We start from the raw sequence: 18,304 nt of genomic DNA, 5'->3' as shown, positions 1-18,304 counted from the left end.
GTGTCAGATGGGGGAGTTGGAGAAGTGGGAAGAGAAACATCCCAGCTTCCAACTTCAAATACTTTGTTGATGAATGACATGGCACACCAGTGTGATGAAGTAGTAAAGTTGAGGAGGTGAAGCAAGCAGATGTGCATCCATCCACACATCATTTGTGAGAGTGACAAAAAAAGTGAGTCCATTTTACTGGGTCCAGAGGTGTGTTTTCAGAAACACATGTTTTTTTCAACATTGGGTGAGCTTATGTAAGGTTTTTGTGCGAAATAAAAACATGTCAAAATCGAGAAACACGTGTTTCTAAAAACACTCGAAAATTGATACCCCCTACCGGAGGAAGCGATCCAATATGATGATATATGCTGACATAAACATAATCGAAGATCTGGCGGAACCGATCTGTCCAGAGATCGGGTACAACACAGTCCCCCTCGTTGTCAAGCTCGATCATTAAGTAGGCTACTCCCAGATTCAGCATATGCCACCTCGATGTATATATATCAAGCTGAGAGCACTAGGCTCTCACCATGTTGCTTTAGTCAATTGAGTATATGTGTTTCTGTCTTAAACAGCAGTGACATCGTGCTCCGATTCTCACTGATCGTTGAACATCGGGACCCGCTCTCCTCCCCGATCGTTGAACATCGGGACCCGCTCTCCTCACATTTTATCAAAACAAGGTCGTGAAATTGCAATATGTGGAGTAAAAAAATTGCCGCTGAGCACAGACCATTTTGGCTTCTCCGATCGTTTGTTCCCAAGCCTCTCTTCTATACACCTTGACCTTGACCCATCATCCCTTCTGTCCCTTGCTTGTTGCTGCTTAGCCTTTGTGTCTTTGCAGCTGCCCCGGAGTGGAGACCAGAATGCCTTCTTCGGCGCTTAATCCGCCACCCACACTAGCTGACCTTGAGCGTCGCCCACCACCCGCTGGGCCTGCGATTCCTTCAACACCACAGCATCCAGCTTTCGGTCAATCGGCTCTGCGTCAACGACGCAATCGAAGCAACTCGCATTCGTCTCACGATTCTCACAACTCTCATGGCTCGCACTCTTCGCATTCATCCCATTCGTCCTATGCTAGGCGGCATCCAGATCGAGTTCCACCCAAAGCTGCCTCCCCTAACGGCGCGTTCCTTAGCGTACTTGCCATTCTCTCCCTTGTTCTGGCATACACGCTGGTGGGACTATGGATCTTTATCAAAGGCTTCCTTCTGACTCGGCACGAACTGTCAGGTGTCAATGAATGCGCTAAACCTTTCGATCCGAGTTGGTCTTTGCCTGTCCCACCTTGGAGCTTTGACGATGCTTCGCTGCTTCAGTGGGCAGAGACGTCTCTCAACCCACAGACAGGGGCAGGAGAATGCAGCTTGGCACCAACGCACAAGAAAGCAATGGTGCTGATCGTCGATGCTTTGCGGTACGACTTTATTGCTTCCCCTCCTCCTCCCTCTTCCTCTGCGGCACAGGGAATGGAGGATGGATGGACACCAAACCCGTATTATCACAATATCCTCTCAGTGCCTTCGCAGCTGACTACCCGGTACGGCATCCCAGCGAACGCCAACAAGCCAGGACCTTCTTCCTTTATCGCTCACTTCACTGCCGATCCACCCACCACTACCCTTCAGCGTCTCAAAGGCTTGACGACAGGTACCCTTCCTACGTTCATTGAAGCAGGTGCCAATTTCGGCTCTGCAGGTACTGGTGTCGGGCAGGTCAATGAGGATCATTGGATTGCTCAGTTCAAAGCCTCCATTCTCGCTCAGAGCGGCAAAAATCAAGGTGGAAATGCAGGACTGGTGTTTGCAGGCGACGATACATGGAGCACCGTCTTCCCTGGCTTGTTCGATAGCGACAAGATGTGGACGTACGACTCGTTCAATGTCGAGGATCTGGACACTGTCGATCGTGGCGTTGAGACGCGACTCCTTCCTTTCCTCCAGCAGAATCACCCCAACAGGACTGCAGGAGTGCATGATCATTGGAGGTTACTCATCGGTCACACACTCGGTGTTGATCATGTAGGGCATAGATTTGGAGCAAGTCATCCCAAGATGAAGGTCAAGTTGGAAGAGGTGCAAGCTTTCCTCAAGGACATCATCGAAGCGATCGACGACGAGACGCTTTTGGTGCTGATGGGCGACCACGGTATGGATGAAAGGGGAGATCATGGCGGAGATACTGAACTCGAGGTCGGTGCTGGGTTGTGGATGTATTCCAAGAGCGGATTCGGATATACTGCTCGCAAACAACACTTCGATCCTGCTGAGTATATCTCCGGCTCTGAGGTAGAAGCTTTGCTTCCCAGCCGAATCCCTTTCTCACCCCTCCCATCTCCACCTTATCCCTCCTCCGGTCATCGAAGCGTACCACAAATCGACCTAGTACCCACCATCTCTATCCTCCTTGGCCTTCCTATCCCCTACAACAACCTCGGCAGTATCATCCCGGACCTCTTCCCGCATCCTGACACCCTGCTACGAGCACTGCGAATCACTGCGAAGCAGATGCGAACCTACCTCACCACTTATGCCAAACACTCCCCGGACCTTGCTGCGTTTAGCAGAGAGTTCGATGCGGTATGGCTGGATGCTGTTCGAGCCGATGCTGAACTCGCTGCCCTTCTACAAGCGGATAAGAGGATGGATGAAGTAGAGAAAGCGTGGAGGAAGGCAGCACAAGCGTATCATAGGTTTAACAGGGTCAGTCTGATGAAAGCTAGAGAAGTATGGGCTCAATTCGATATGGTCAGGATTCTAGTCGGGCTGGTGGTGCTAGTGTTGGGATTGGCGGTGATTTGGGTGTTGAAAAGTGGCGCGCAGGATGGATTGCTTGGGGTTTTGCCCATTGCCGCACAACAGAATGACGAGAACGGGGAAGCTACCACCGAGACAAGAAAAGAGAAGAGAAGGAGTAAAGGCACACAGGAGCTCCTTTCCATAGTGCTACAGTCGATCACCCGGCCAGCACAAATAGGAACAGCTGTCGGAGTGGCGGTTTCCCAAGCATCGTACCTCCTCCCTCTGATTTCCAGCCTACCCAAGTTCGGCGTTGTAGAAAGCACACTAGCGTCAGCCACGATCGCTTCTCAACTCTCTTTGCTCTACGATCATCTACCGCAAACTCTTGCCTCAGGAAAGAAAGAAGGAGAGGGAGACGTACCGAACACTACAAAAGTACTCAACGTGGCCGGATACGTCATCCTTGCAATCCACGCAGGGTTATTCGCATCAAACTCATTCCTCATCAACGAAGATCGATTCATCCTTCTTTCCCTCTCCACCCTCATCACTCTCCGCGGTCTTCTCTGCATCGGATCTTGCCCCACCACCCGTGGTAAGATCCGACCGGCCATCATCACCCTCCTCTCCCTCCTCCTCGTCCGTCTGGCATCCATCTCCAAAGTCTGTCGCGAAGAGCAAGCTGCTCACTGCAAATCGACATTTTTCTCCACAGAAGCCCTCAACTCTCCCTACTTAATGATCGTATCCTATCTCTTCGCCTACCTACTACCCACCCTCCTAGCCAAATTCTTGGGTCAGCGTAAAAGCTTTGTTGGCATAGCACCGCTTTTCTTCAACTTTGGGCTAAGGCCGACTTTGATGTTGGGAAGTGGATATTGGCTGTTGGATTGGATTCTTCCTCAGGACTTTGTAGTGGAAAGTGGGTGGGGGAAGAGATTGGATTGGTTGAAAGGATGGGTGGCCAAGGTGGATTTGGTGTTGCTTTGTGTTTTTGCACTCCTTTTCTGGATTTTTGCACCGCTTTGTCTCGAAATCCGACAGGAACCGGCGAATATGGCGTCGCCTGAGCGGGAGGAGAATAAGCAGAAAGTTACGATCCGAGGCTACGCAAACTCGTTAGGTTCAAGCTACCTCCTCTTGGTGGGCATAGTAGTCAGTTTGTTATGGTTGCTCACCCAACCTGCGGGACAACTTTCTCTTGCAGCGGTAATACTGGCTGCTATGTTGGCTCTTGAGCTGGGTCATGCCGAACGAGATACACTCATCTTATACGATCAAAAACACAACCCTTTATCCCCAACCCGCCCTCCGCATCTTTCCTCATCCGAAATCGCAACACTAAGCCTCCTATCCCACCTAGCATTCTTCTCCACAGGCCACCAGGCAACATTGGCAACAATCCAATGGAGAGTTGCTTTCCTAACCTCCCCCACTCTTTCCTACCCCCTATCACCTCTCCTTGTCCTCCTCAACTGTTTCGGTCAGCTAACTCTCCTACCACCCCTCCTCACCGTTCTATGCGTGCTATGGAACTCTACACCCCAACCCCGCGGGAGCGCAAAGAAAATGTTCACAACACAACACATCTTGGCTGCCCTACTAACAACGACGCTTTATAGCACCGTATTGCTGCTTAGTCTAGGCGCACTAAGCGCACTGGTGTTCAGACGACATCTGATGCTGTTTAAACTCTGGACTCCTAGGTTTCTCATGGCAAGTGTCGCAGGGCTCATGGTGCAATTAGGAGGTTTAGCAGCAGCAACTGCTGGTTGGCAGGTCTCGAATAAAGTCAACAATGTATTCGGAAGCGAGTTCGAATGATCCCCTCCGATGTTGTAGTAGGTATGTCAAATGTTGTTCATCACAAATGTCGATTGTGATAGATTATGATATACTAAGTACATGGTGATTCAAATATATATGGCCCAGCATTCTGTGTAAGCAAGTATGATAGGACGATGAGACTGAAACACAATAAGAAGGATGTGTCAGCTATCTGTTAACCGGTATTCCGATGCCAGTGTCGCGACATTCGATCCAGCTAACGTGGTATACACCTGAGTGAGCCAAGTAGGCGTTAATGTGACGAGTGCAAGCTAAGAGGTGTTGAGAGACTGGCATGGTGAGGAAGTCGGCAACACTATTATCAGTCTTGATGTATTGCATATCAATATTGCCTTCCTGTACATGATTGCAAAGGAGGTGGTACTTAGTATCAATGTGTTTAAGTTTCGAGTGCACTACAGGATCCTTTGCCACCTGAATGCAACCTGTATTGTCAGCAAACACTATGGGCATATGGTATCCAAACCCAAGGTCTCAGAGAAAGGCTTTATGAAACAGCACTTCTCAAGTGGCTACTGAACTAGCAATGTATTTGGCTTCAACAACTGAGCTAGCAACACATTTGTGAACATGCAAATTCCATGTAACAACACCACCATACATCTTAATGATTGAACCAGAGGTGCTTTTCCAGTCTGTATTGGCATCAGATGCCCAGTGTCAGAGGTCTCGCACCTGAAACCTGATATCTGTAATAGAAATGTGTCTATTACAAATCCTGTCGAGATATGTGACAACATGTTGTGTATTACTGTTCTTGTTGAGATATGTCATAGAGAGGACTCTATGACTTTCCTCACTCAAACCTGTGGTAGATTGATTGCAATTGCAGGTTTCAACTGACCACTGTGGACACTCTGTCCAGAGGTAGCTGCAAGCGGTTGTGCACCAGAAACCAGATTGGGTGTTTCTGATTGGTATCAGTGAGGACAATTGAGTAAGATCTACTTGGGATGTTTCGACTAAATGTAACCAGACAGCTTCATACTGGTAGGTCTCAGCTGACTGCCTTGAACATTCTGTTCAGAGGTTGCACAGCACATCCATTATTCTTTGGAGGGAGAGTAGTACACCCTTCTTTACAGTACAAGTGTTCATAGTACTGTTGCTAATGCTCTCTAATGTCATCTGGGCCATGATATGCTTATCACCTACAGAGGATGGGAGTTACTGGACGACAGGTGTTGGACACCACCTACAATAACTGACTGGACCACAGATGTTGAGCAAACACTGCCTACAGTAAGGGACTGGACTGCAGGTGTTGAGTAACACTGCCTACAGTTGATGCTCAACAGTGAGCAACACACATGTTTGAGGTGTCATTGCAAAGCTCTGCTATTGCAATGATACATAACTATGAGTCAAGTAAAGAGTATGTAAAGTATAGAGTAGAGTGGATGAGAATCCACTCATATGCTATGGTAGAATGAGAGTATTTATGCATTTGATTGGTGTCACCCGCAACACCTTGTCAGGGGTCTCGTGCCTGAAACCCAGGTCGGTCTGTCGAGATACTCGGTGACTATCAAACTGTGCAACAGCTATTGTCTCGGTATCGGTCTCGATGAGCTAGTTGCTCAGTGACTATCAAGTTGTGCAATGACAGCTGGTGGCATCCATTGTATATACTATCATAGGTTTTGGCTGACCTCTGTGGACACTCTGTTCAGGGGTAGCTTGGCACGATCAATGTCAATGTGTAGGTTATGATGACACCAAGGTCTGGTGTGAGTGTTGATGATGATGAGGTTGATGGTGTTGGTGATAAGGTTGGTGGCATCAACATGAGTGTCCAGTGTGTTGACTGATGCTTGAGGTGATCCCCGGACCACAGTGGACTACTGCCTTCAGTTCTATCTATATCCGGACTGCTGACCTGCTATGGGCTGCCTTCGGACATCAGGTAGTGGTGATACAACACACACACTATGATGAGGAGCAACCTTGATAGATTGCTGCTATGCTGACTGTAACTAATGAGTACTTATGTTTCTAAAGTATTGACTAGTTGTATGGTGAGTAGAGTGGATGAGGATCCACTTGACCTTTGATGATGAGAAAGTACAGTTATATACCTCTTCACAGCGTTGCCAGCGATGCTGCTCCTGCTCTCTCTCTCCAGAGAGTACCTTCTTCATCGAGTACTGTACAGGGGGCCCCTCTAGCACCACTCCTGTCCTCCTTGAGCTATCCTGCTTGCTTGGCACCCCTGTGCCTCCTGAGTGGTGTCGACTCCTTCGACACTGCTCCTCCTCCTCAGGACCTGCTTTCCAGTTCCCTATACACTGCTCCTTCTCCTTTGACTGGTGATGGTTCTTTTGACTCTTGTCTCTCGAGCCCCTGAGTGGTAACTGTCTGCATGCTCCTTGAGCTTGGTCCTCTTCATGGCTGTGCCTGGCCCTCCTCACATATGGGCCTGGTCCTCCTTTGCATGTGAGTCCATAGGAGTCTATGGTCTCCATGGAGACTGCACTACAACCATGCTCTCTACTGGTATCGACTAGATCTCTGATACCTGTGCTCCTTCCATATGAACCAGTGACCCTCCTGCTTCTTGAGCATTCAGGCCCATGACAGAGGTGTCTCATCAGAGACTCCAGTATAGTACTTGGCAAAGAAGGTACTCTCTGGAGAGAGGGCCGGAGCAGTGTCGCTGGCGACGCTGTGAAGAGGTATATAACCATACCTTCTCATCACAAGTGGTTGAGTGGATCCCCATCCACTCTACACACCATATAAACTAGTTATCACTTCAGCATAAGTATACATTAGTTTTCAGTCAGCATAGTAGTAATCGATAGGTTACTCCTCATTGTAGTGCATGTGTTGTATCACTGCTCACTGATGTCTGATGGTGGTTCATAGCAAACCAGTGGCCCAGATAAAGATAGAACCAAAGGCAGTAGTCCACTGTGGTCCAGGGATCACCTCAAGCGATAGTCAACACACTGGACACTCATGTCAATGCCACCAACCTCATCATCAACAAGATACTCACACCAGACCTTGGTGTCATCACAAGATCACCACCAATGTATTGATATTGATCATGCTGAGCTACCTCTGGACAGAGTGTCCACAGCAGTTAGTCGAAATCTGCAATAGCATTACTACAACTACAGATTTGAGCAAGAAAAGTGATAGAGATGGCTCTATCACATATTTCACTGAGAATCGAAATACCACTAGTGTTGTCGCATAACTTGACAGAATCGGTAATAGTATCGACACTACTACCGATCTCAGGTTTCAGGAGTGTGACCACTGACACATTGTTGTGCAAGGTCCCTGCTTCATATGGTGGCAGCCCCTCCCTTGTTTGTTGTCATCCCCTTGCCATATTGGCAATAGAGGTTTCTCCCAAACCTATTCCCATGAGGCCTGTTGTAGCAAGCATGGCCCTGCTGATTCTACTGACTCCTGTAACAAGACCTGTGTTCCTACTGATCATGATGAGTTATGTCATAGAGCCATTGATCCTACCAATCTCACTGATCCCTGTCAGAACTCTACTTTCCTGCTGATTCTACTCCTGTAACAAGACCCATGTTCCTACCAATCATGATGAGTTATGTCATAGAGCCATTGATCCTACTGAGCTCACTGAACTCTGTTGGAACTCTACTTTCACCTGATCCATGATGGTTGCACAAGATCTCTTCATATGAGTTCCGTTCTTCCTGTGCATCCATCCGGTCCCATGATGCAACACTGCTTCTATTCTAGGAGGTCTCCTCGAGTGCTGCTCCTCCTCTCTCGCTCTGCCTGCCTTGTGATGTCGCTCAATGGTACTGCTCCCCTTCTCTCCTGCAAATGGGAGGTCTTTGTGTTGTTTCGTCATTGATAGGGGCCACTCCCACTTCATCTGAGTGGCAACTTGCCCCTTTCTTCATCTCATCCATCCTCCAGCCCTGAGTTTGTCATCAAGCAGGCCCCCTGCTTCATTGGGTTGGCAGACCCAGATGTCATTACCACCCATCCATGATATTGGCATCCTCTTGCTGGTGTCTGCAAGATCTGTCATACAATCATGATACTATGGATTCCAGCAGGCTTTGTTGTAAGATCCCACTTGTACCAATTTGGACAAATCCTGTTGTAGACCCTCACTACTACCAATTTCAATGAACTCTGTTGTAACCCTTCATTTTGCCCAAACCTGTGATTCCTGTGCATGGTCTCTCCTTCAGTGATTCCAGTCCTTCCTGCTTCCTGCACATCTGGTCCCATGACAAATGCCATCACCAATTGGGTTGGTCTTGCTGGATGGTGGCCAACAGCACTGACAATGCTACCATCCAAGGACTCAGATGCTGGTACAGTGACTGCTTCTGGTGATATGTTGACAAGCCAGCAGCTGATTGTGCAGCAACTGCAGGAGTGGTGCTCTACAAAAATGCTGACCAACCCCTTGACCTCTCCACTCCTGCCTGGCACAATTTCTGATCTTCCGACTTGCCCCTTTCGGGTGGGAGTTTCCACGCGTTGTCAAGGCCGATAACTAACACATGATTTTTTTTTCGAATTTTTTTTTTTTTTCCCCCAATTTTGAGTGAGCTTACGTAAGATAATTGTGCGAAATAAAAACAGGTCAAAATCGAGAAATACGTGTTTCTAAAAACACTCGAAAATTGATACCCCCTTATTGGTTACTTTCTCGCGCTAGATCAGATGCTTTTACTAAATTACATGCTCGGAGTAGAAGTCATATGCTTTCACTAAAAATAAAACACCAAAAAGAAAACACCAAAAAGAAAACACCAAAAAGAAAACACCAAAAAGAAAACACGCCTTTCAGCCTTACAGCGAGAGGGTTGCAAGGGGAACGTGCGAAATATCAGCCCCACCTTATCGCAGTTGCTCTCCTCTCTCTTGCTCTCTATCCCTCTCTATCCCTCCCGCTCAGGATCAACGCATCTCGGTTTCTCTTTCTTCAACCGCCTTCACCAACACTTAACCTTGGCCTCCTCTCAAAGCTATCGGATCCAAACCCAAATCCGGGGTGACATTATCAAGATGACGAGACGATACTGGATCCCAGCATTGGCAATCTCGTCGATCTCAATGATCCTCCTCGTCCTGATTACCATTTCCACGCCTACAACACTCTCCGATTCAACACCATTCGATTTTGCCCGATCCTCTTCCCTCGACGGCATCGTCGACCTTACACCGGGATCCAACGAAAAACGCCTTGTCGGTGGTCTTAAATTCGGAACCTGGGGCTACTGCAGCTCTCTCAATGGAACATCCAACTTTTCCTGTTTCAAACGATCTCATGGCTACTCGGCAACCTTTGGCATCAACCCCAGCGATTCCTCCACTGCTGCTAGGGAAAGTGTAACTATCGGTTCCAGTTGGACTAGAGGTCTTGCGGTTCATGTTGTTGCTTTTGTAGCTGCTCTCCTTGGGTTGGTGTTAACTGCGATTCCAAAACAAGTGATCCGTCTAGCAGCAACAGTAGTACTCGCTATAGCCAGCTTACTGGCATTGGTGGCATTCTGTATCGACATTGCCCTATTCGTATACGTTCAACGCCAGATGAATAAGCTGACCGATAACGCAGCCAAGAGCATGCCCGGTCCAGGATTCTACATGGCCTTGATCGCAATTCCCTTGACCATGGCCGCGACGGTGGTGCAATGGTTGAATTGGAGAAGCGAAAAATTGGGCAAGGCAACAGTTGCGGGTTACAACTACCCTGCACAGACAGAATGGGATGGTACTGCAGAAGGACATCAAATGCAACCTACAACTGCCAGTACCGAGGTCGGCAGTGGATACACACATGGAAAAGAGGTGACCAAAGACAGCGAGAGGAGAATTTTGGACGCTTACGAAGAGTCTAAGCACTGATCAACCAACCTTGCCAGCCTCGAGATAAGAAGTAGGGAGGCGTTTGAGTACATGAAAAGCAACCCCCCCCCCCCCCATCTCAAACCACTCTCGCAATGCTTTTCCTTCCACATTATCATTCGGCCATGAAGCGATGGAGTGCAAAGGCTTAGATCCTAACGGAAGCATTGGCCCTATTCACCGTCGCAATCTTATGCTGTTCCTCCTTTTTCCCAATAGCACTGCTCGTTCCCTCAACGACTGCTAAGATTTCCGCTGCTAGCCTTCTCTCCAGTTCCCGATCCGGTCTCTTTTTAGATGCGTCGATGATCCATTTCAACGCCTTTCTTTCACTTTGCCTCCTGGTAAGTGCTACTGGGACCTGTAGAGATTTCCCGCCTTGCTTTTTACTTCGCATCTTTACGAGCGGTGCGGTTCGGGAGATCGCATCGTGGATGAGGGGGAGCGGGTTAGAGTTTGTAATGTTGGAAATGATCGAGAGCGTTCGAGTGGTGAACCTTTGCGCTTGAGCTTTTTTCCCATCTTTCATGAGCAGATTGGTGAGAAAATCGAGAGTGGGGTCCGATTTTGGTGGGAGAGTGGTAGGTGTATATATGGGTCCCTTGGTCGAGTCGTCCATTGAGTCAAGGGCTAGGGAGGAAGGTGTGGGGATCAGCGAATCTTGCTGAGCCGTAGCTGAACCTGTGCCGGGCAAGGTCGAAGCGGAAGAAGAAGCGCTAGAAGCCTCAGTAGAAGCAGAAGCAGAGGGGGAAGGGGGTGGGGAAGAAGAAGCGACATCTCTAGCAAGAGAATCTAATACCCCCATAGCAGAATTGATTGCATCTCTTTGCGTCTTACTCCCTTTAGTAGCTTTGGGTGCAACACCCAAGTTTTCTTCTTTCGAATGTCGAACCGAACTCCCTTGACCCGGTGCATTCGGTCCAACTGCGGAACGTGGTCGATGCTCTCTTGCAGGAGAAGCATCATTCTTGTTGTCCGCAATCCAGCGTGAGGCAGAAGTTGAAAAGGAGGCGGTGGTGGAGGATGGTCCAGCTACAGCCCGCCTTACGACTAGCGCTGTTCGGAAGATGGAAGCCATGTTTGTTAAAGATGCGATCCAGCTCCGCCCAGCGAGTTCCCCCCTGTATTGGACTAAGCCGATGTACCGCTTGACTGCAGGCCAGATAGCTATTAAGTAAAGGTAACGAGATACGGTCCCAAGGTTCCTGATGTGTCGAGATCAATGATGGTGTCAGCAGCAATAGGAATCGCCAGGGAAACAGGAAAAAAAAAAAAAGTGTCGACTCAAAGTCGGAAGACCTTGGGAATGGTTCACGTCACGTGATTTTCCATGACAGCTGCTAAGAATTGGATCGTAATCGGGAGGGTGAGAAACAGAAATACACCGAGTGATCGGGGTAGATAGCTACATGCTACATAACAACCTGTCCGAGTGCAACATCAATCCACGATATGCATGTGAATGCTATCGGATGGTATTAGAGCTTACGGCGCTTGCTACCAGGAATGATAGCTGTGCGTTGTCTGGTTGCTTCTTTTGTTGCAGGCGCTTGCTCCGGTGGCTGTGATGTGGTCGAAGCCTGTTCTCCCCCATGAGTGTCAGTAGTAGTGACAGGAGCAACCGTTGCTTCTTCCGCCTCTTGAGCTTGCGAAGCAGACCTCTTACTCGCACCGCCCTGAGAGCTCTGCCCCCTGGTCCTCCTAAAATACACAACCCGATCTCTGACGCTCTTATCGCTCAAAGGTACAGCCACCTTGTCCGCCACCCATCTCGCTATACTAGCAAAACTTCTCCCTTGCTTTCCCCGAAACTCGTTGTCTGCATCTAAGCACTCCAATAGCACTTGATCCATCTCCTGAGTCCAGTTTGTCTTTTTCTTGCTCTTCACCATTTCTGCCAATCTTTCTACGTCCAGCGCCTCTCTGTCGCCTTGATTCTCCGCTGCGACCGCGTTGGCATCCTCGAGGACCTGCTTCAACCTCCTCACCCACCTCTCTCTACACTGGCTTGAAGTTCTACCTGGTACCCTTGCCGCAACTGCAGCCCAATTCTCTTGTCCGACTGCACACACAGCTTCGATGAGCAGCGCGTCTTCTACAGGCCACCATTTGCCGGTCGCCAGTGCTGGGTCGGTTGTGTTTCGGAATCGGCGGTAGACGAGTTGTGCTTCTCGGGCTACTTTTCCCAACAAACTTGCTGGTCGAGGTGTCCCAGTAGCGGTGCTGGAGGAGGAGGGAAGGGAGAGATTGAGCCCGGCGCTGCTATGAAGAGCAATAAACCGCCATGCACCACGAAACAAGGAGAAAAGTTCCTTGATCTCTTCATCCTCCTCCGCGGTGAAATCGGGTTGATCACGAGCAACAATAGCACTGCAATAGGCTACGAAGCATGCATAGCCTGTGCGATCTGTCCCTAGCTCCCGTGCTACTTTTTGCCACGGGACTGGAGCTTCACTCGCTGATGAGCTCGATTGTTGTGTGCCCCGAGCGAGATGAGCTTCTAAATAAGGCGTAACGATCCGAACCAAATCCTGAACCTCGTGCTTCCCCCAAGCGTCACTATTTACACTAGGCTTGATCACACCATTCCACCTCGTCCTCAGTTCTTCAATACTCCTACTTGGTATTCTGCCCGCAATCGTTGCCCAATCTAAACCTTGATCGCCTCTCCCGCTCCCAAATCCCCTCTGTGGCTGTTTACTGTCCTCGATCTCTTCAGCAAGCCTCAAGGCCGACACCTCATCCAACTTGGCCGCCTCAGCTAGGGGATCACCCTTGAACTTGGGATCCATCGCCAGAGCAAGCGTATGCTGTTTCAGTGCTGCAGCTTTCACCGCCGCTCTCAACTGCCGATCTTCGACTTCTAACCACACCCTGCTGCCTAGTGCATTATCGTACTCGGCCCGCTCGATAGATTGCAGTCGGAGCAAGGGGATCTGATAGACCATGTTGGCGGAGAAAGGAGAAATGGAGGCGGCGTCTTGCGCATAGCGATGTGTGCGGATGACTTCGAGAGATTGATCTTCAGCATCGACGATGTCAGCTAGATCGAGAGAGTTGAGTGCCGATTTGAGCTCATCGCGAGTTTTGAGCAGGAGTTGCTGGGACTTTTCGAGAGCTCGGATGTGAGTTGAATTGCGCCTTTGAGCGGTGGTAAGGTGTCGTCTTGCCGAGAGGAGGGTGGAGAGCTCTCGTCTGTCTGCGGTTAGGCGGGAGAGTGTGATCGACAGTTGGTCATAGGAGCCAGTGGGAGCGGCGGAGAGTTGCAAAGATGCTACTTGATCATCAACACCATCGCTCTCTTCGGCGTCAATACCGGCTGAGCTAGCTGATGAGTGGTCCTCCTCATCGTCGCTCGAGGCTGGGGAGGAGTCGTGGTGTGGATGCGATCCGGTTTGTGCCTGCCTTAGCAGCTTTTGAAGTATGACTTGAGGATCTGGTGATGGGAACGAGTCGGTCTCGCTGCCGTCCATGGTGCTGGCGCCGTTGTGCGAAAGGCGTAGCAGGAGCGCATTTGCGCAACACACTGTCAGGACACATGGACGAAGCAAGACAAGCAAGACAAGCAAGGTAAGCCGGGGATGTCGGCAAGCAAAGGTGCACAGATTGGACCCTGAATGCAGCCGCATTTCTGACTTGGTGTGAAGGACTGCGGTCTAACATCATAAAGAGCAAATATCAAAGCCGTGCTGAGCTGTCCCGCTGTTTTGACACGCACAGACCACCCATACAGAAACAGAACACACGCCGAGCAAAAACTGAGACTGTACAAGCACAAGCGCAGAAGTGAATGCCATACTTGACTACCACCATCACCATCATCATCAACATCGACCACAGCTGGAAACTGCGGTCTCGTCTCGCATATTCCCTCTCTTATGGAAGCACATCTCATCGAGCATAGCAGTAGCGACTCTACAAGCAACACTCGGCAATGCCCCTCCTAGACCCCCGCGAAGTGCTGCGGCGGCGTGACATCCCCATCCCACCCGCCGCCTCCTTCCACGTTCCCGGTCTGCCCGACCTCCACGCCGAAGCCTCCTCCTCCGCTGTCGCACACCCTTTGCAAATGTCAGCCGGCTACCTCCCCGCTCGACTCGCCGCAGCCAACAATGAACCCAAAGACAACGCCCACCTCTTCTTCCTCCTCCTACGAGCACGTCATGTCCCAGCCAAACGCAAACTCATCATCTGGTTCAACGGCGGTCCTGGCTGTTCCTCCTTCGACGGTGCAATGATGGAGGTGGGAGCCTGGCGAATGGACGGCAAAGGTGGTCTCGTCTGGGTCAAAGATGGAGCTAGTTGGAACGAATACGCCGACATCCTCTTCCTCGATCAGCCCGTCGGGACAGGTTTCAGCTACGTCAACACCAACGCTTACACCACCTCCCTCCCACAAGCAGCAGACGAAGTGGTGACCTTCCTTCAATCCTTCATCCAAGTGTTCCCCGAATACTCTCGCGATGTAGAGCTCAAATTCGGAAACCAAGGCAGCGGAGTCGACGTCTATCTCGCCGGTGAAAGTTTCGCTGGTCAGTACATCCCCTATACCGCCAAAGCCATCGTCAAATCTCCCTCCCCACCCGTTTCCCTTAAAGGAATTGCAATCGGCAACGGCTTTATCGATCCCAAAAACCAGTACGGCACCGAACTCGAGACCATGGTCGCTAAAAACATCTGGTCCCCTTCCTCTGCCGACTACAAACGTGTCGCTCGCATCGTCCAAGATTGTAAAGCTGAACTCGAACGCCTTTCCACCCCAACAACCACTTCGCGAGAAGTGAACAGATGCGAAGAGATCCTCCAAAACATCATCGCATCCACCACCACCAAGCTGCCAGGTGCAAAAGATTACACGTGTATCAACATGTACGACGTTCGTCTGAGCGATACTTCTCCAGCTTGCGGTATGAACTGGCCTCTGACCTTGTCAGAGATGTACGATTATCTTCGGAGGGACGATGTTAGAAGGGCGTTGCACGTAGATGAAGCACGTAAACCGGAAGCTTGGATCGAGTGTAATAGTAATGTTGGTTCTGCTATGCGGTCGGATACCACTTCTCCACCCTCGGTCGAGCTTCTACCCGATCTCCTCGAAAGTGGGCTGAAAGTGCTGTTGTTCGCTGGGGAGGAAGATCTAATCTGCAACTCGATCGGGGTTAAGCGTACAGCTGAAAACCTCAGCTGGGGTGGAAGTAAAGGATTCGGCGATCTGCCCGAGCAAGAATGGATCGTCAACGGCGCAGTTGCTGGTAGTTGGCGTAGCTCTCGAAACCTGACCTATGTAGGCGTGAAGGGAGCAAGTCACATGGTAGGAGTGGACAAACCTGTTGAAAGTCACGATATGATTATTAGGTTTATGGAGATCGATTATATGAAAGTAGCCGGTCCCAATGCTCTCATCCCCTCCCGCGTTGGCAACGAACCAGATCGAGTGCTTATTACAGGCGGAGGTGGGGGTCTGGCAGCAATGGGTGGCGATGGAAGTCCATTGATCCCAGGAACGGGAAAGACAGAGGAGATGGTAGCGGAGGAAGCTAGGTGGAGAGCCTATTACGATGCAGGGTCTTTAGCATTGGTGATTTTGCTGATTGCGGTTAGCGTGGGAACGTGGTTGTTGCTCAGGGCGAGAAAGAGGAAAAGGTTGGAGAGAGGGAGGATAGGGAGGGGGAATGCCCTCAGCTTGGCTTCTACGGCTGAGTTTGGAGGGGAGAATGGTGGTGCGTCGGGGGTTGGGGGCGATCATGAATTGGAGAGATTGGTGGGGGGAGACAAGAGGGATGAAGAAGAGGATGAGGTGCAGGAGACGGTGTGGGATGTTGGAGCGGAGACTGATAGTGATAGAGAGGAGAATGCTGATGGCCTTGGTCGTGATGGTCCTCTGCGCTGAACTTGTCCTTGGCCATTCCTTGGTACCTTGCAATGCAGCAGACATTCATTTCTAGCTAACGTCACACTGCGAGCCAGTCAGTTGAGTAAAGAGAGATTGCAATTGAATCCAAAGGATGGCTCACTTGTGTGCATGGTCATATCGCATCCGATACATCTCCCTAGCATGCCTCAACAAGTTCAAATCCACACTTTGCAATAACATCACTTCCCTCTGATCCTCGACTTGGGCAACAACATTCAAAAAGGGTGCACAAATCCTACTCCTGCCTAACCCTATCAACGGCGTTTCCATCTCCCGCTCCCCCTTGCCCATCTCAATCTGCTTGGTCAACTCTTGCCTCAGTTGGCTCACCTTCTCCTCGGTCATGTAGGGTCCTGCGACATTACACATGACAAGTAAAGCCTCCAGCTCCACCGCCCTCGCTAGACACAAGGTATCCAACATCTGCGCCTCTCCCGTACCATTCCACAACAAGGCCTTAGCCCCACCATCGGAAGCATACCAACATGTTGGGGCGAAAATTACATCCGGTCCCTTGACCTGTCCCTCTTTATCCAAATCGGAGGGCCTACTCTCCTCATAAGGTGGCGTAAGCATCTGATGGAAGCGTGAGTACCAAGCTAGATCCCAACATATCGCCATTGCTGCTCGAAGCTTTGTGCCGCGTTTGGTCTGGATTAGGAAGGTGCTGGGGCCGTGATGTTGCGCTGGGTGGGTGTGTTGCTGGGAATGGAGGAGGGTTTCTCTTTCTGGATGCCAAAGGTTTTGTTTTGTGTAGCGATGCAACACCTTTCCTTGGCGGGAGATGTAGTAGGATGTGTTGAACAAAGCATCTTGTGTTTCTTTGTTTTGGTCTGGTTTGGCTTTTTGCGGTGGTCGATGAGGAATCTTATCCCCGGCACCTCCGCCTACCGGATGGTTGGAAAGCAGGTCGGCATGGGGTTGGGTCCCCAACTCGACAACCGTGCCAGCAACAATGTCGATATCGAACTTTTGTGCGACGGAAATAATCACTTGTATCCATGCTTTTTCCTCTCGACCCTCCTCGCACACTCGACCATCATTCGCCCTCTCTCGTTGAGCCTCTCTAACCTTGCTCCACAGCTCACGAGTAGCCCCACTTAGAAAATACTCAGGAAAGACCACTACATCCGCCCCGCTACTCGCAGCCCCACTCGCCCATCTCTCCAACTTTTCCAATCCTGCCGAACGACCATGATCACCACCGTTGTTGTTGGAGTGTAAGCCGGATTGATCGGGTAAGACTTGCGCTACTGCGATGTGTAGGATCGGGTCTTTAGTTTCGCCGAAAGCGGTGGTGAACGGTTGTGGTTTGATGAATGATTGCGGGTGAGGGTCGGTCGAGGAAAGGTGTCCGAAGTATTCGATTTCAACTGACATTGTAGTTTGAGATGGTGGAAGGAGGTTGGAGCAAGATGACCGACCGAGGGCCTATACACATATGAGCGCTTAAAGTCGGCAAGCAGAGAATCGAAGTTGCCCCGTGCGTCGTAACCCAAAAAAGAAAAAGAAAATGGAAAAAGAAAAAGAAAATGGAAAAAGAAAAAAGGAAAAAGGAAAAAGGAAAAAGGAAAAAGGAAAAAGGAAAAAGAAAAGAAAATAAAAAAGGATCAGATTTGGCTGGCGCAGTGTATTATTTATTGAAAAGTGAAGACGTTTGAGACCCGATAACTGGCGATCGGGGAGAGTCTAAGTACGATGTCACTGCTGGTTTAGACAGAAACATGTATACTCAATTGACTAAGTGAACATGGCGAGAATCTAGTGTTCTCGAGCTAAATACATATACATCTCTGAGGCTGATACCGAGTGTGGGCGCTATCTACTTAATGACGATGCCTGACAACGAGTGAGGTTGCATCCGATTCCTGGCGTGATTGTCTCTGTCTAATCTCCGATCAGATCTGCTTTGCCCGATCTGCTTTGCCCGATCTATCTCATA

The 18,304-nt window shown here is 49.9% G+C and overlaps 6 protein-coding genes across 6 annotated transcripts; 3 read left to right on the top strand and 3 right to left on the bottom strand.

Moving 5' to 3' along the window:
* Positions 1–863: 863 nt before the first annotated feature.
* UHO2_04213 (uncharacterized protein) lies at positions 864–4,565 on the top strand (the record flags this gene model as incomplete). The annotated part of the gene is made up of 1 exon (XM_041555886.1): positions 864–4,565. The coding sequence occupies one exon, from the start codon at positions 864–866 to the stop codon at positions 4,563–4,565; it is 3,702 nt and encodes a 1,233-aa protein (XP_041411820.1).
* Positions 4,566–9,608: 5,043 nt separating this feature from the next.
* Positions 9,609–10,448, top strand: UHO2_04212 (uncharacterized protein; the record flags this gene model as incomplete). Its single annotated transcript, XM_041555885.1, has 1 exon — positions 9,609–10,448. One exon carries the CDS (start codon positions 9,609–9,611, stop codon positions 10,446–10,448), a length of 840 nt encoding a protein of 279 aa, XP_041411819.1.
* A 148-nt stretch (positions 10,449–10,596) lies between these two features.
* UHO2_04211 (uncharacterized protein) lies at positions 10,597–11,526 on the bottom strand (the record flags this gene model as incomplete). The annotated part of the gene is made up of 1 exon (XM_041555884.1): positions 10,597–11,526. One exon carries the CDS (start codon positions 11,524–11,526, stop codon positions 10,597–10,599), a length of 930 nt encoding a protein of 309 aa, XP_041411818.1.
* Positions 11,527–11,926: 400 nt separating this feature from the next.
* Positions 11,927–13,921, bottom strand: UHO2_04210 (uncharacterized protein; the record flags this gene model as incomplete). The annotated part of the gene is made up of 1 exon (XM_041555883.1): positions 11,927–13,921. The coding sequence occupies one exon, from the start codon at positions 13,919–13,921 to the stop codon at positions 11,927–11,929; it is 1,995 nt and encodes a 664-aa protein (XP_041411817.1).
* Positions 13,922–14,382: 461 nt separating this feature from the next.
* UHO2_04209 (uncharacterized protein) lies at positions 14,383–16,338 on the top strand (the record flags this gene model as incomplete). Its single annotated transcript, XM_041555882.1, has 1 exon — positions 14,383–16,338. One exon carries the CDS (start codon positions 14,383–14,385, stop codon positions 16,336–16,338), a length of 1,956 nt encoding a protein of 651 aa, XP_041411816.1.
* A 120-nt stretch (positions 16,339–16,458) lies between these two features.
* Positions 16,459–17,742, bottom strand: UHO2_04208 (uncharacterized protein; the record flags this gene model as incomplete). The annotated part of the gene is made up of 1 exon (XM_041555881.1): positions 16,459–17,742. The coding sequence occupies one exon, from the start codon at positions 17,740–17,742 to the stop codon at positions 16,459–16,461; it is 1,284 nt and encodes a 427-aa protein (XP_041411815.1).
* Between the last annotated feature and the right edge of the window lie 562 nt (positions 17,743–18,304).

Source organism: Ustilago hordei (genome assembly GCF_900519145.1).
Source record: "Ustilago hordei strain Uho2 genome assembly, contig: UHO2_contig_08, whole genome shotgun sequence".
NCBI classification, from domain to species: Eukaryota; Fungi; Basidiomycota; class Ustilaginomycetes; order Ustilaginales; family Ustilaginaceae; genus Ustilago; species Ustilago hordei.
The sequence above is the reverse complement of the archived record's forward strand: the minus strand, read 5'-3'. Positions and strand labels throughout refer to the sequence as shown.